The 12,757-nt window shown below is 41.0% G+C and overlaps 1 protein-coding gene across 1 annotated transcript in view; it reads left to right on the forward strand.

Annotated features, from left to right (window-relative positions):
* RINT1 (RAD50 interactor 1) overlaps positions 1-12,757 on the forward strand; it is a 30,797-nt gene that overhangs the window by 10,754 nt on the left and 7,286 nt on the right. The window contains exons 5-11 of the mRNA XM_032402345.1: positions 2,656-2,829; positions 2,929-3,078; positions 3,630-3,786; positions 5,201-5,311; positions 5,409-5,634; positions 6,151-6,288; positions 10,175-10,374. Coding sequence (XP_032258236.1) covers positions 2,656-2,829; positions 2,929-3,078; positions 3,630-3,786; positions 5,201-5,311; positions 5,409-5,634; positions 6,151-6,288; positions 10,175-10,374 — 1,156 coding nt within the window. The remainder of the gene's footprint in view (positions 1-2,655; positions 2,830-2,928; positions 3,079-3,629; positions 3,787-5,200; positions 5,312-5,408; positions 5,635-6,150; positions 6,289-10,174; positions 10,375-12,757) is intronic.

The raw sequence follows: 12,757 nt of genomic DNA on the forward strand, positions 1-12,757 counted from the left end.
AGAGGCAGAGGGAGAAGCAGGCTCCCCGCGGAGCAGGGAGCCCGATGCGGGACTTGATCCCAGGACCCTGGGATCATGACCTGAGCCGAAGGCAGACGCTTAACCGACTGAGCCACCCAGGCGTCCCAAGCTACACAGTATTCTTAGATGTAACGGAGTTTTGCTACCTGTGGGTAGGAGGAAAAGAAGTACATACTTCTTTGTGAATTGAATGTGTATTACTGGTGTTGACTGTGTCTGGTATTGCCCTTCAGACAAGCTAAATTAACATTTCTGCCTAGATTGGCAGATTATTTGGTTTCAAGATATAGTCCCCCAGCCCCTCCAAACTGCATAGTTCCATCCTGCTTTGTTTTAACTACTCTTGCTCCAAAGCTGTCAGCAACCATTCATGTTGTCTGGAAGACTTGAGGAAGAAAGGTCATACAAGAGTCTTAATGTCCCATTGTAAATGTATCACAGTTAATATGCTTTGTTATGTCTTCCAAAGAGTAATGTGGTATCATTTTATCCTGCATGTTTCTCAGTATTTTAAAGAATTTTACCTATCAGGGGGTGCCTGGGTGGCTCAGTCGTTAAGCGTCTGCCTTCGGCTCAGGTCATGATCCCAGGGTCCTGGGATCGAGCCCCGCATCGGGCTCCCTGCTCTGCAGGAAGCCTGCTTCTCCCTCTCCCACTCCCCCAGCTTGTGTTCCCTCTCTCTCTCTCCCTCTCTCTGTCAAATAAATAAAATCTTAAAAAAAAAAAAAAAAGAATTTTACCTATCAGTACAGTGTGAAAATCTTTGGTTTGCATCTGAGTTTTACATTTACAGAAAGAGTGATATGCCCAAGATTGTGGTGTTACAGTGATTCCAGAAATCAGTTTAAGCTTTTTAGACCATCTCCTTCTTGTGTAGATAAATTATTTGCAGTAAACGAGTTTTAAACCTTGCTTCTTTTTATTTCACCGTCCTTTGCTCCTCTGAAAGATAATACCAATAAGGAGCAATAACCTTATTAAGTAGAATAAATTGTTTAAAAGCCTCACTCTTGTAGTAGCCAAGGTAATAGATTAATTAAAATAGGACTATGGTTATGGATAGCTTTTATCTGATGTTGGAATTGTTTAAAAGAGAAATTTGGCCTAGAAATCATGTTAGAAATAGGAATCAAATTCATAATCAAGTAGAGCACAGCTATTTCTCTTTAATAACATGCTCTTTCCTTTAGGTCTTCCATGATAAATCTCTATTTCTGGCTTCCTTTGGGCTTCTGAGATTTTCCTCATCTCCTAAATTCTCTCTAACATTAAACTGCTTTTCATTCTGTAGCACTCTCTTTTTTAAAAGAGCAGTGTTCTGGGGCAGCTGGGTGGCTCAGTCAGTTGAACATCTGATTCTTGATTTCTGCTCAGGTCATGATCTCAGGGTCCTGAGATCAAGCCCCTTGTCCAGCTCTGCACTCAGCGGGGAGTCTGCTTGAGATTCTCTCTCCCTCTGTGTCTGCCCCTCCCAATTGCTCTCTTCCACTCTCTCTCTCTCAAATAAATAAATCTTTAAAAATTTTTTTAAATTAAAGTTTTTTTGTCCTTACTCTTAGATGGTTTAAGCAATGGAATATGTTATTTTTTATTTTTTATTTTTTATTTTTATTTATTTTTAAAGTGCTTTTTTTTTTAATTTTTATTTTTTTTTAAAGATTTTATTTATTTGAGAGAGAGAGAATGAGAGAGAAAGAACACATGAGAAGGGATAGGGTCAGAGGGCGAAGCAGACTCCCTGCCAAGCAGGGAGCCCGATGCGGGACTCGATCCAGGGACTCCAGGATCATGACCTGAGCCTAAGGCAGTCGCCCAACCAACTGAGCCACCCAGGCGCCCCTGGAATATGTTATTTTTTTAAAAAATTTGAGAGAGAGTACAAGCCAAGGAGGGGCAGAGGGAGAGAATCTTAAGCAGGCTCCACACCCCTGCACAGAGCCTGACGGGGTCCATCTCATGACTTTGAGGTTATGACCTGAGCCTAAATCGAGAGTTGGATGCTTAACTGACTGAGCCACCCAGGTGCCCCTAGAATATGTATGGTTTTTTTTTAAAGATTTTATTTATTTATTTGACAGAGAGAGACAGACACAGCGAGAGCAGAAACACAAGCAGGGGGAGTGGGAGAGGGAGAAGCAGGCTTCCCACTGAGCAGGGAGCCCGATGTGGGGCTCGATCCCAGGACCCTGGGATCATGACCTGAGCCGAAGGCAGATACTTAATGACTGAGCCACCCAGGCGCCCTAGAATATGTATTTTTTATCAAAAGAAACATCTCATTTTAATTTTTTTTATTTTCATTTTTTATTGAAGTATAGTTGACACACAACATCTAATTTTTAAGTAAAGTGTTTGCTTTATAAAGTCAAATAAGCAAAATGGTAGGTAGCTCATGGGATCTATTTGGCTGGTTTCAAAGAATTTAATTAATTGGTTTTACATGGAAATCTTGATTTCTGGCTTTCCTAGAAAAATTATAAGCTTTGGCCACATTGGTAAAAAAGCCACTTCTAGCTGGCGCTTCCTTTTTCCTTGTATGTAACTTTATATACAATAGGAGGGAGAAGCAGTTTTTCTGCATTTGGAATTATTTGAACAAACTATCTTTGAAGTTTGCTTGGCCTCATTTTGCAGTGATAACATTCAGCAATATCTGATGACCAATAATGTCCCAGAGGCAGCCTCTACTCTGGTATACATGGCAGAACTTGACATCAAGCTTCAGGAATCATCTTGTACTCATCTTCTTGCTTTCATGAGAGCCACTGTTAAATTCTGGCATAAGATTCTCAAGGACAAACTTACAAGGTAAGGAATTCACCCATATTTCATGGTAATTGCTTTCAGATGGATATTTGATGACTGTTGTATTTTAACTGAAACATGTGTGTTACTTCTCTGTTACAGTGATTTTGAGGAAATTTTGGCCCAACTTCATTGGCCCTTCATCACACCCCCCCAGTCTCAAACTGTTGGCTTGAGTCGACCAGCCAGTGCCCCTGAGATATACACTAACCTGGAGACACTGTTTTGTCAGCTTCTGAAACTACAAACCTCGTATCCTTGTTGGAGTTAAAACTTACTAAAATTGCTTTTTTCCTAGAGAGGATTCATGGCTAGAGAGTAAAACTTTTTGAAAGTGGCCAAGAAGCCAAACAGGAGTACTGGGTTTGGACTTGATCTATATATACCCGTGGAGTGGTGGATTATTCTCCTTTGGAGTGAATTGCATGTGGGGCGGGGAGGGTCAGTCTGAAATACGTGTGACCCAAGTTTACATGACACGTAGGTTACATCACACGTAGGTCTCTTGGGATTAAAAATGGCAATTGGGAGGAGACCTTAGTAACTTCGTGTTACTTTAATAAAGTGATTACTTGAATGTGTTTCCTTCCTTACTACTATTTTTTATTTTAGGAAAGAGAGATTAATTCTAATAACATTTTTGGTGCACTTTTTATTGAGATCATATGTAACGTAAAATTAGGTGTATTACAGTTAATTTTACTTAGTGTCATATATTTGTTGGAAAAATATATCACATATATATATGTATATACACACACATATATATGTACTTATCTTTTTCCTTGACTCGACTATGTCAGAGATGAATTACTTACTGAGCCAAAACAACTTCCAGAAAAATACTGTCTTCCTGCCTCCCCGTCTGTCATTCTGCCCCTCCAGATCATGCTGACGCCCCTTCAGAAGAGGTTCAGGTATCACTTCAGAGGGAACCGCCAGACTAATGTCATAAGCAAGGTGTGCTTTCTCAACTCTTGTCCTTGGTTTTTATTAATAGCAAATGTGAAGCGTTCTATACTTTTTCTGGTTTAAGTTAAAATCTGATTCCACTCACATTTCTGTTTTTTCCCTAAAGAGCTAAATTCCTGTTTTGTCACTGCTCTTAATAGATCTTTTTCCGGACTTGTGTTGAGAAGTTGTCAGAATCCGCTAGCTCATTAGCATGTCTTGCTCCTACAGCCATAAATCATTTTAGCATCAACGATCTGTTCAAAAGCTAATACTCAACTCTCTTGACTTCCGCTTCTCTTTCTGATATATTTAGAAACCCGAAGGAGCAATTTGCACAGTGAAACATGGGGGCCCAGGTGTAAACGGTGCCCCACAAATGCCACAGCATTTTTTTCCTGGTTCTTAAATTTAGCTTATTCTTTCGTATTTATGGGGCTCCCCCTTTTTTGGATGGGGTGTTGGTGGAAAGAAGATTAGAACGAATTAGTAAGTAGTAAGTGAGACAAAGCAATAAACCTAAAGCTGTAGAGAAGCAGTAAGAAAGGTAAGAAAATTGTGAGTTATATTGACTCCTTTCTAAAGTGTGGTTTGGTTCTACTCTGTCATCAAGCCTAAACTATACAGTCCCTGAGATTACAGATGCCCGTTATTCATGTTTGTATTTCCAGCATCTAGCACACAACAGGGATTTACCGCTCAGTAAATGTTTTTGAATACCTGCCCAACAAAACGTGTAAGGTTTGTAGAATCGGCTCTAGGGACAATTTTAAAAGCTGCTACTTACATTTACTTTTCTATGATTATACCTGTTTTAAGGTATGTGTTGTTTTGTTTTGTTTTCTTAATTTACCTTTTCAAAAGAGAGAGCAGAAGAAAATCAAGTTTAAACGTTATTTTGGAATGTTATGGCCAAAAAACCCAATTTAAAGGCCATCAGATCTTTGTAATGCTCATCATTTTACGTATTTCCAAAGAGCTACATTTTATTTTTTAAAGATTATTTATTTATTTAAGAGAGAGAGAGAGAGGGGGGCAGACTCCCCGCTGAGCAGGGAGCCCAATGTAGGACTCGATCACAGGACCCTGGGATCATGACCTGAGCTGAAGGCAGACACTTAACCGACTGAGCCACCCAGGCGCCCCCAAAGTGCTGCGTTTTCAGTATATATGGTATTGTAAATTTATGAGTTTATTGACTTATGCCACGTTTGGGAATTTGTTAGGAGGACATTGGGAAACATTTGATTATTAAGCCTGACATGACCTTAAAGTTCAGAGTAGAAATTGCGTTCTTACATATAGGAATTTTCAACTAATTTTTTTGTAAGTGCTGCGTGTATACAATTAAATGGAGCCCTTTAATTGTAACTTTCTAGGTGGAATGACTTAAGAATTCAAACTGTTTTACTTCTTTCCTTAGCCTGAGTGGTACCTGGCTCAAGTACTTATGTGGATCGGGAATCACACTCAGTTTCTTGACGAGAAGATTCAGCCAATATTAGACAAAGTGGGCACTTCAGTAAGTGCTAGGGTAAGAGACTCGGTCCTAAGCATTCCAATTTTAGAGTTGGATGTGTCCACAAATAACCTGTCATCTACATTACCTTATGCTTACATATTTCTTACAGCTCGAATTTTCCCGGGGCCTTATGATGCTTGTTCTTGAGAAGTTAGCTGCTGATATTCCATGTCTGCTCTATGATGACAATCTCTTCTGTCATTTGGTGGATGAAGTGCTTTTGTTCGAAAGGGAGCTACACAGTGTTTATGGCTATCCTGGCACTTTTGCCAATTGTATGCATATTCTCTCAGAGGAAACCTGTTTTCAGAGATGGTTGACTGTGGAGAGAAAGTGTAAGTGTTCATGTGGCCATCGGGTGGGGAGAATTGTCTCCTTTTGTGGGTGTTAATTTTTGGTGTTTTTCTCCACCAGTTCTGGTAGAAACTAGAGTCATCTGAATTTTTCTTGGTCAGAGTTTACCAAGGTGCCTTATTTGCTTCCCATCAAACTTCCGTTTTTCTTGAATTTACACTTGCACAGCACATGTTTCCAGAGTGCAGCAGCCAAGCCGGTGGGGCATAGTATTAGCTATCCTGCAGATTGTACGACACTGTTTCGGGTCTTGGTAGGAGCTGTTGGATGTAATTTGTCTCATCACTTCAAATATTTTGAAGATTTGGGGTAGGGATGGCGGGGAGAAGTCAAGTATCTTGTTCAACCCTAAACCAGAGCATGTTAAATATAGTGCAACCAGTATGAGGTTGTGGGTTTGTTTATATTTACAGGAAAGTCATTCCTAAAAAACTGTGCTGAAAATTAAGAATGAGTGTAACTACTTAATTGACATATTCCCTTTTTCTGCATATCAGTTGCTCTTCAAAAAATGGACTCAATGCTTTCATCAGAAGCTGCCTGGATATCCCAATATAAAGATATCACTGATGTGGATGAGATGAAAGTTCCAGATTGTGCAGAGACTTTTATGACGCTACTACTGGTGATAACTGGTAAGTAGAAGTCTTTTAAGATATAACTTTGTTCTGGGACGCCTGGCTGGCTCAGTCATTAAGCGTCTGCCTTCAGCTCAGGTCATGATCCCAGGGTCCTGGGATCGAGCCCTGCTTCGGGCTCCCTACTCTGTGGGAAGCCTGCTTCTCCCTCTCCCCCTCCCCCTGCTTGTGTTCCCTCTCCCGCTGTGTCTCTGTCAAATAAATAAATAAAATCTTAAAAAAAAAAAGATATAACTTTGTTTTAAAAGTACTGATTCTTCATATGGTACTTTTTTAAGTAGTTCAACAAAATTAATACCATATAGTGGTTGTTATAATATCTTCAAATACAGCTTCTATTTTGGTAGAACTCTAGTACAATATTCTAGCTTTCAGATTTTTAATAATTCAAGATCTTTTTTTTTTTTTTAAAGATTTTATTTATTTATTTGACAGAGAGAGACACAGCGAGAGAGGGAACACAAGCAGGGGGAGTGGGAGAGGGAGAAGAAGGCTTCCCGCAGAGCAGGGAGCCCGATGCGGGGCTTGATCCCAGGACCCTGGGATCATGACCTGAGCCGAAGGCAGATGCCCAACAACTGAGGCACCAAGGCGCCCCAATAATTCAAGATCTTAAACATTGGTATATATTAGGGGCAAATTCCTGAATGGTTACCTAAAAATAATTAAATGAGAATTAATTTTATGACCTGAATTCTCTTTCCATTCAGCTTAAGTGTCTTCAATAGATTGACCTGACTTTTAAATATTGTTTTTTTCTCCTTGATATAGAAAAGATTGCAGAAGGGGCACCTGGGTGGCTCAATTGGTTAAGCATCTGCCTTTGGCTCAGGTCATGATCCCGGGGTCCTGGGATCGAGTCCCACATCAGGCTCCTTGCTCAGGGGGAGCCTGCTTCTCCCCCTCCCTCTGCCTCCCACTCATGCTTGCTCTCTCCCTCTAGTGCTCTCTCTCTCTCTCTCAAATAAATAAATAAATAAAAAGATTGCAGAAGAATACAATAATAAAGTAACTTTAAGGATTGAAATAGTAATAGGAACTCTTCTTACCTGCAAGAATGTTCTGGCTGAAGGGGGACCTAGCAGCCTCTAGCCCTGTTTGGCCCCTTCTCGTCTGCATTGTCCCACTGGAGACTTGCTGGTGCTCCAGGTGCCCCTGAGCCCTCAATACCACCATCCTCCTCTGGCCTGTCCATTTCTTGGGCCTGTGTAGTCACCTGAAGAAATGTCATTCCAGCCTAGCCAATAAATAATTCCATATTCTTAACTGTAAGAAGAATATGAAAAACACCGAAACATAAGAAATCTAAAAAACTCATGTTTTTGTTTTTGTTTTTAAAGATTTTATTTATTTATTTGACAGAGAGACAGAGAGAGAACACAAGCAGGGGAAGCAGCAGGCAGAGGGAGAAGCAGGCTCCTGCTGAGCAGGGAGCCTGATGTAGGGCTCGATTCCAGGACCCTGGGATCATGACCTGAGCCGAAGGCAGACGCTTAACCAACTGAGCCACCCAGGTGCCCCAAAACTCATGTTTTTTATTTAATTAATTAATTAATTTATTTATTTATATGACAGAGAGAGACACAGTGAGAGAGGGAACACAAGCAGGGGGAGTGGGAGAGGGAGAAGCAGGCCTCCCGCAGAGCAGGGAGCCCGATGCGGGGCTCGATCCCAGGACCCTGGGATCATGACCTGAGCCGAAGGCAGCCACTTAACCAACTGAGCCACTCAGGCGCCCCAAAACTCATGTTTTTTAAAAAACTTTTTATTAGGGAAATTTTTTAATGTACACAGAAGTGATATAATATAATGAACCCTCAGGTATCTGTACTAAAGTTTAAAAGTTTAAAGTAAAAAAGTTTATATTTTTTTCTCCTCAACTTTTCTTGGAGTATTTTAACTGAGCCACCTAGGCATCCTCTTTTCTTGGAGTATTTTAAAGAACCAGACATCATTTCACCTGTGAATTCTTTTTTTTTTTTTTAATATTTTATTTATTTATTTGAGAGAGAGAACATGAGCGGGAGGGGCAGAAGGAGAGGGACAGGGAGAGTCTCAAGAGGGACAGAGAGCATGGAGCCTGATGGGGGCTGGATCTCATGATCCTGAGATCACAACCTGAGCTGAAACCAAGAGTTGGATGCTCAACCAACTGAGCCACCAGGAGCCCCTCACCTAAATTCTTAAGTGTAAATCTTGTAAGCTATTGTAGTTTTTCCTTCATTTTATTTATTTTATATATATATATATATATTTTTTTTTTTTAAGATCTTATTTATTTATTTGCCAGAGAGAGAGGACAGGCAGGGAGAGCAACAGACAGAGGGAGAAGCAGACTCTCCGCTGAGCAGGGAGCCCGACATGGGACTCGATCCCAGGACCCTGGGATCAGGACCCGAGCCAAAGGCAGACACCCAACTGACTGAGCCACCCAGGCGTCCCAGGATTTTTATTTATTTGAGAGAGCATGAGCGGGGGTGGGGGGGGAGGGTTTGGGGTGAAGGGGCAGAGGGAGAGAGAGAAGCAGGCTCTCCTCTGAGCATGGAGCCCAACTTGAGGCTCCATCCCAGGACCCTGGGATCATGACCGAAGTCAAAGGCAGACGCTTGCAGGGTTCCTGGGTGGCTCAGTTGGTTAGGCTCTGCCTTCGGCTCAGGTCACGATCCCAGGGTCCTGGGATCGAGCCCCACATCGGGCTCCCCCTGCTGAGCGGGGAGCCTGCTTCTCCCTCTCCCTTTGCCTGCTGCTCGCCCTGCTTGTGCTCTCTCTCTCTGTCAAATAAATAAAATCTTAAAAAAAAAAAAAAACAACGGAGCCACCTGGGCACCCCTTCCTCCTGTTAAAAAATAAGTCATTTTTTTGTTGAAGAAATCGGATGATTTTTGTATATACAGATCTTTGACTTATGTGGGGCTATAGCCTGATAAACCTATCCTAAGTTGAAAATATTTTAAGTAAAAATGCATTTAATACACCTAACCTACTGAGTATCACGGCTTACCTAGCCTACCTTGCATATGCTCACAACACTTATATTAGCCATTAGTTGGGCAAAATCATCTAACATGAAGCCTACTTTATAATAAAGTAGAGACTATCTCGTAATTTATTGAATACTGCACTGACAGTGAGACCCAGAATGGTTGTGTGGGTGCAGCCATTCTGTAACGGCCGTGAGCACACAGGTTGTTTGCCCTCACTGTCCCATGGCTGACAGAGCTGTGGCTTGCTGCCACTGCCCAGGGTCACGAGAGGGTTGGACCCCAGATGGCTAGCCTGTGAAAATAGCCAAATAACAAATCTGAAGTAGTTTCTATGAATGCGTATGGCTTTTGCACCATCGTAAACTTGCAGAATCTTAAGTTGAACCATCATAAATCAGGCACCATCGGGGCGCCTGGGTGGCTCAGTCATTGGGCGTCTGCCTTCGGCTCAGGTCATGATCCCGGCGTCCTGGGATCGAGCCCCGCATTGGGCTCCCTGCTCCGCGGGAAGCCTGCTTCTCCCTCTCCCACTCCCCCTGCTTGTGTTCCCTCTCTCGCTCTCTCTCTGTCAAATGGATGAGTGAATTCTTAAAATAAATAAATAAATAAATAAATAAATAATAAATCAGGCACCATCTACAATCTCCTCATGCCTTAAAAAATTTGAGATGTAATTTATACGCAGTGAAAAACACAAATCTGAAGTATACAGTTCAGTGAGTTTTGACAAGTACATATACTTGTGAAACCCACACCCTTATAAAGTGTAGAAGTAGGTCCATACTTGAACGGTTGATAGATTTTTTGACAAAGGCACCAAACAATGTCAATAGGGAAAACTATAACTGTGTCATGAACGGAACCCAAACCTTCATATGTCTTATTAACTTTCTCCACAGACAGATATAAAAATCTTCCCACGGCTTCCAGAAAGCTACAGTTCCTGGAGTTACAGAAGGACTTAGTAGATGATTTTAGGATACGATTAACTCAGGTGATGAAAGAAGAGACTAGAGCTTCCCTTGGCTTTCGATACTGTGCGATTCTCAATGCCGTGAACTATATCTCAACAGTACTAGCAGATTGGGCTGACAATGTTGTAAGTTAATGTACTTTTATTCATTTATTTTAACATTTTTTAAGTTTATGATTATTTTATTAATCTCTACACCCAACGTGGGGCTTGAACTCATGACCCTGAGATCAAGAGTTACATGCTCTTCTGACTGAGCCAGCCAGGCGCTCCGTTAATGTGCCTTTTTTTTTTTTTAAAGATTTTATTTATTTATTTGAGAGAGAGAGAATGAGAGACAGAGAGCACAAGAGGGAAGAGGGTCAGAGGGAGAAGCAGACCCCCCGCTGAGCAGGGAGCCCGATGTGGGACTCGATCCCGGGACTCCAGGATCATGACCTGAGCCGAAGGCAGTCGCTTAACCAACTGAGCCACCCAGGTGCCCCCAGTTAATGTGCTTTTATATTAAATAATAGATTAGTAGTTTTAACAGTTTTACCTTTTGAAGTGTTGAATTTATAGCATGCAGAAAGTACACATTAGGTAGAATAACAACTAAGCCAAATAATGTATGATTAAATTACATATTTTTCTCAATTAAGTCTCAAATGGTTAAATAATCCCAATATTTTAGTCATTAGAAAAGAAAGCCAACTTTTCATGAAATAGTTTTCTATAGAATGAACCTTTTTCTTCTATGGACTTGGGAAATATTCATGTAACTGCCATCTCAGAAAAAGCTAAGGTTGAATAATGGTGTCAAAATCAATAAAATCCAGGACTTTAAGAAAGATAAAATAATAGCATTTGAGGGGCGCCTGGCTGGCTCAGTTGGTGGAAAATGTGACTCTTGGTCTTGGGGTCATTGAGTTCGAGCCCCACCCAGAGATTACATAAAAAAATAAAATAAATAAAATAATAATAATATTGGCTACCTTTTGAATGCCTTCAAAACATGAGTAAATAGAAGGGCACTGTGTGGCCCAGTTGGTTAAGCGTCCAACTCTTGGCTTTGGCTCAGGTCATGATCTCGGGTGAGATTGAGCCCTGGATCAGGCTTGGGATTCTCTTTCTCTACCTCTGCCCCTCCTGCTTGTGCTCTTGCTTTCTCTCTCTCTCAAATAAATAAATCTTTAAAAAAGAAACAAAACATGAGTAAATAGAATAATAAAAGGGACTCCCATGTGCCTATGACCCAGCTTCTTGCACCAATTTTTTTTTTTTTTTTAAGATTTTATTTCTTTGACAGAGAGAGAGAGAGCACAAGCAGGGGGAGTGGTAGGCAGAGGGAGAGGGAGAGAAGCAGGCTCCCCGCTGAGCAGGGAGCCCGATGTGGGGCTCAATCCCAGGACCCCATGACCTGAGCCGAAGGCAGACACTTAACCAACTGAGCCACCCAGGTACCCCACCAATTTTGTTTTTTTGAGCTTCTCCATGCCCCACCCTTGATTATTTTGAAGATCTTAGATATATTTCATGATAAGTAGTTCAAAATGTATCTCTAAAAGAAACTCCTTAAAAAAAAACAAAACATAACCACAATACCATTATCACATCATCCAAAAAAATTAATTTCTTATAGTGAGAGGTATCTTTCAAATAAGTCTAAAAATCAAAACCTTGGGTCTGGTTAGCAAGTATTATAAAGCCTTTTACGTCCAAGAATTTTATTTATCTTTCCTTTTTCCACACAATTCTGTGTGTTGACAGATTTGGTGCGCCTAAATTAATTAATTAATTAATTAATTTAAAGATTTATTTGAGCGTGTGCGAACGCTTGAGAGCGGGGGCAGGGGCAGAGGAAGAGGGAGAGAAAGAATCCCAAGCCGACTGCTGCTGAGCGCAGACCCCGTGCTCCATCTCACAGCCCTGAGATCATGACCTAAGCCGAAATCAAGAGTTAGCGGCTTACCGACTGTGCCGCCCAGGTGCCCCTGTATTTACGCATCTTTTAAAGGCATCCCAAAGGTATCAAATATTATTATTTTTATTTTATTTTTTAATGTAATCTCTATGTGGGGACTCAAACTGAGCCACCCAGGTGCCCCTGCCTAAATATAATTATTAATTAGTAATTTCTGTTTACTCTTTTTATTAATCCAAGGAATATATTGGGTATCAAGGCATTTGGTAGCCAGATTTTCCAATATGTACTTCTGGCCAAAAGTGAAGAAACTTAATTCGCCTTTATAGCCTTAACATAGATTAATTCCTTTGGATATTTTACATATTAGAATGATCTCAGAGGGTCTCCAGGAACTCCTTGGACAGGGTGCCCTTGGGTTTGGAATCACTCTTGCATGATCATCTGTATGGATACAGAAATCAGCTTGGGTTTTCACCAGTGTGTCCCATGAAGTAGGTTTCATGAAGGAAGTATTAGCAGAGAATTAACATGGCCATAAAACAGTGAAATATGTATTAAATGGTAAAAAAGCTATACTGAGATACATTATAAAGTATTATATGA

The sequence above is a fragment of the Phoca vitulina genome, unplaced genomic scaffold (genome assembly GCF_004348235.1).
Source record: "Phoca vitulina isolate PV1807 unplaced genomic scaffold, GSC_HSeal_1.0 scaffold4, whole genome shotgun sequence".
Classification (NCBI taxonomy): domain Eukaryota; kingdom Metazoa; phylum Chordata; class Mammalia; order Carnivora; family Phocidae; genus Phoca; species Phoca vitulina.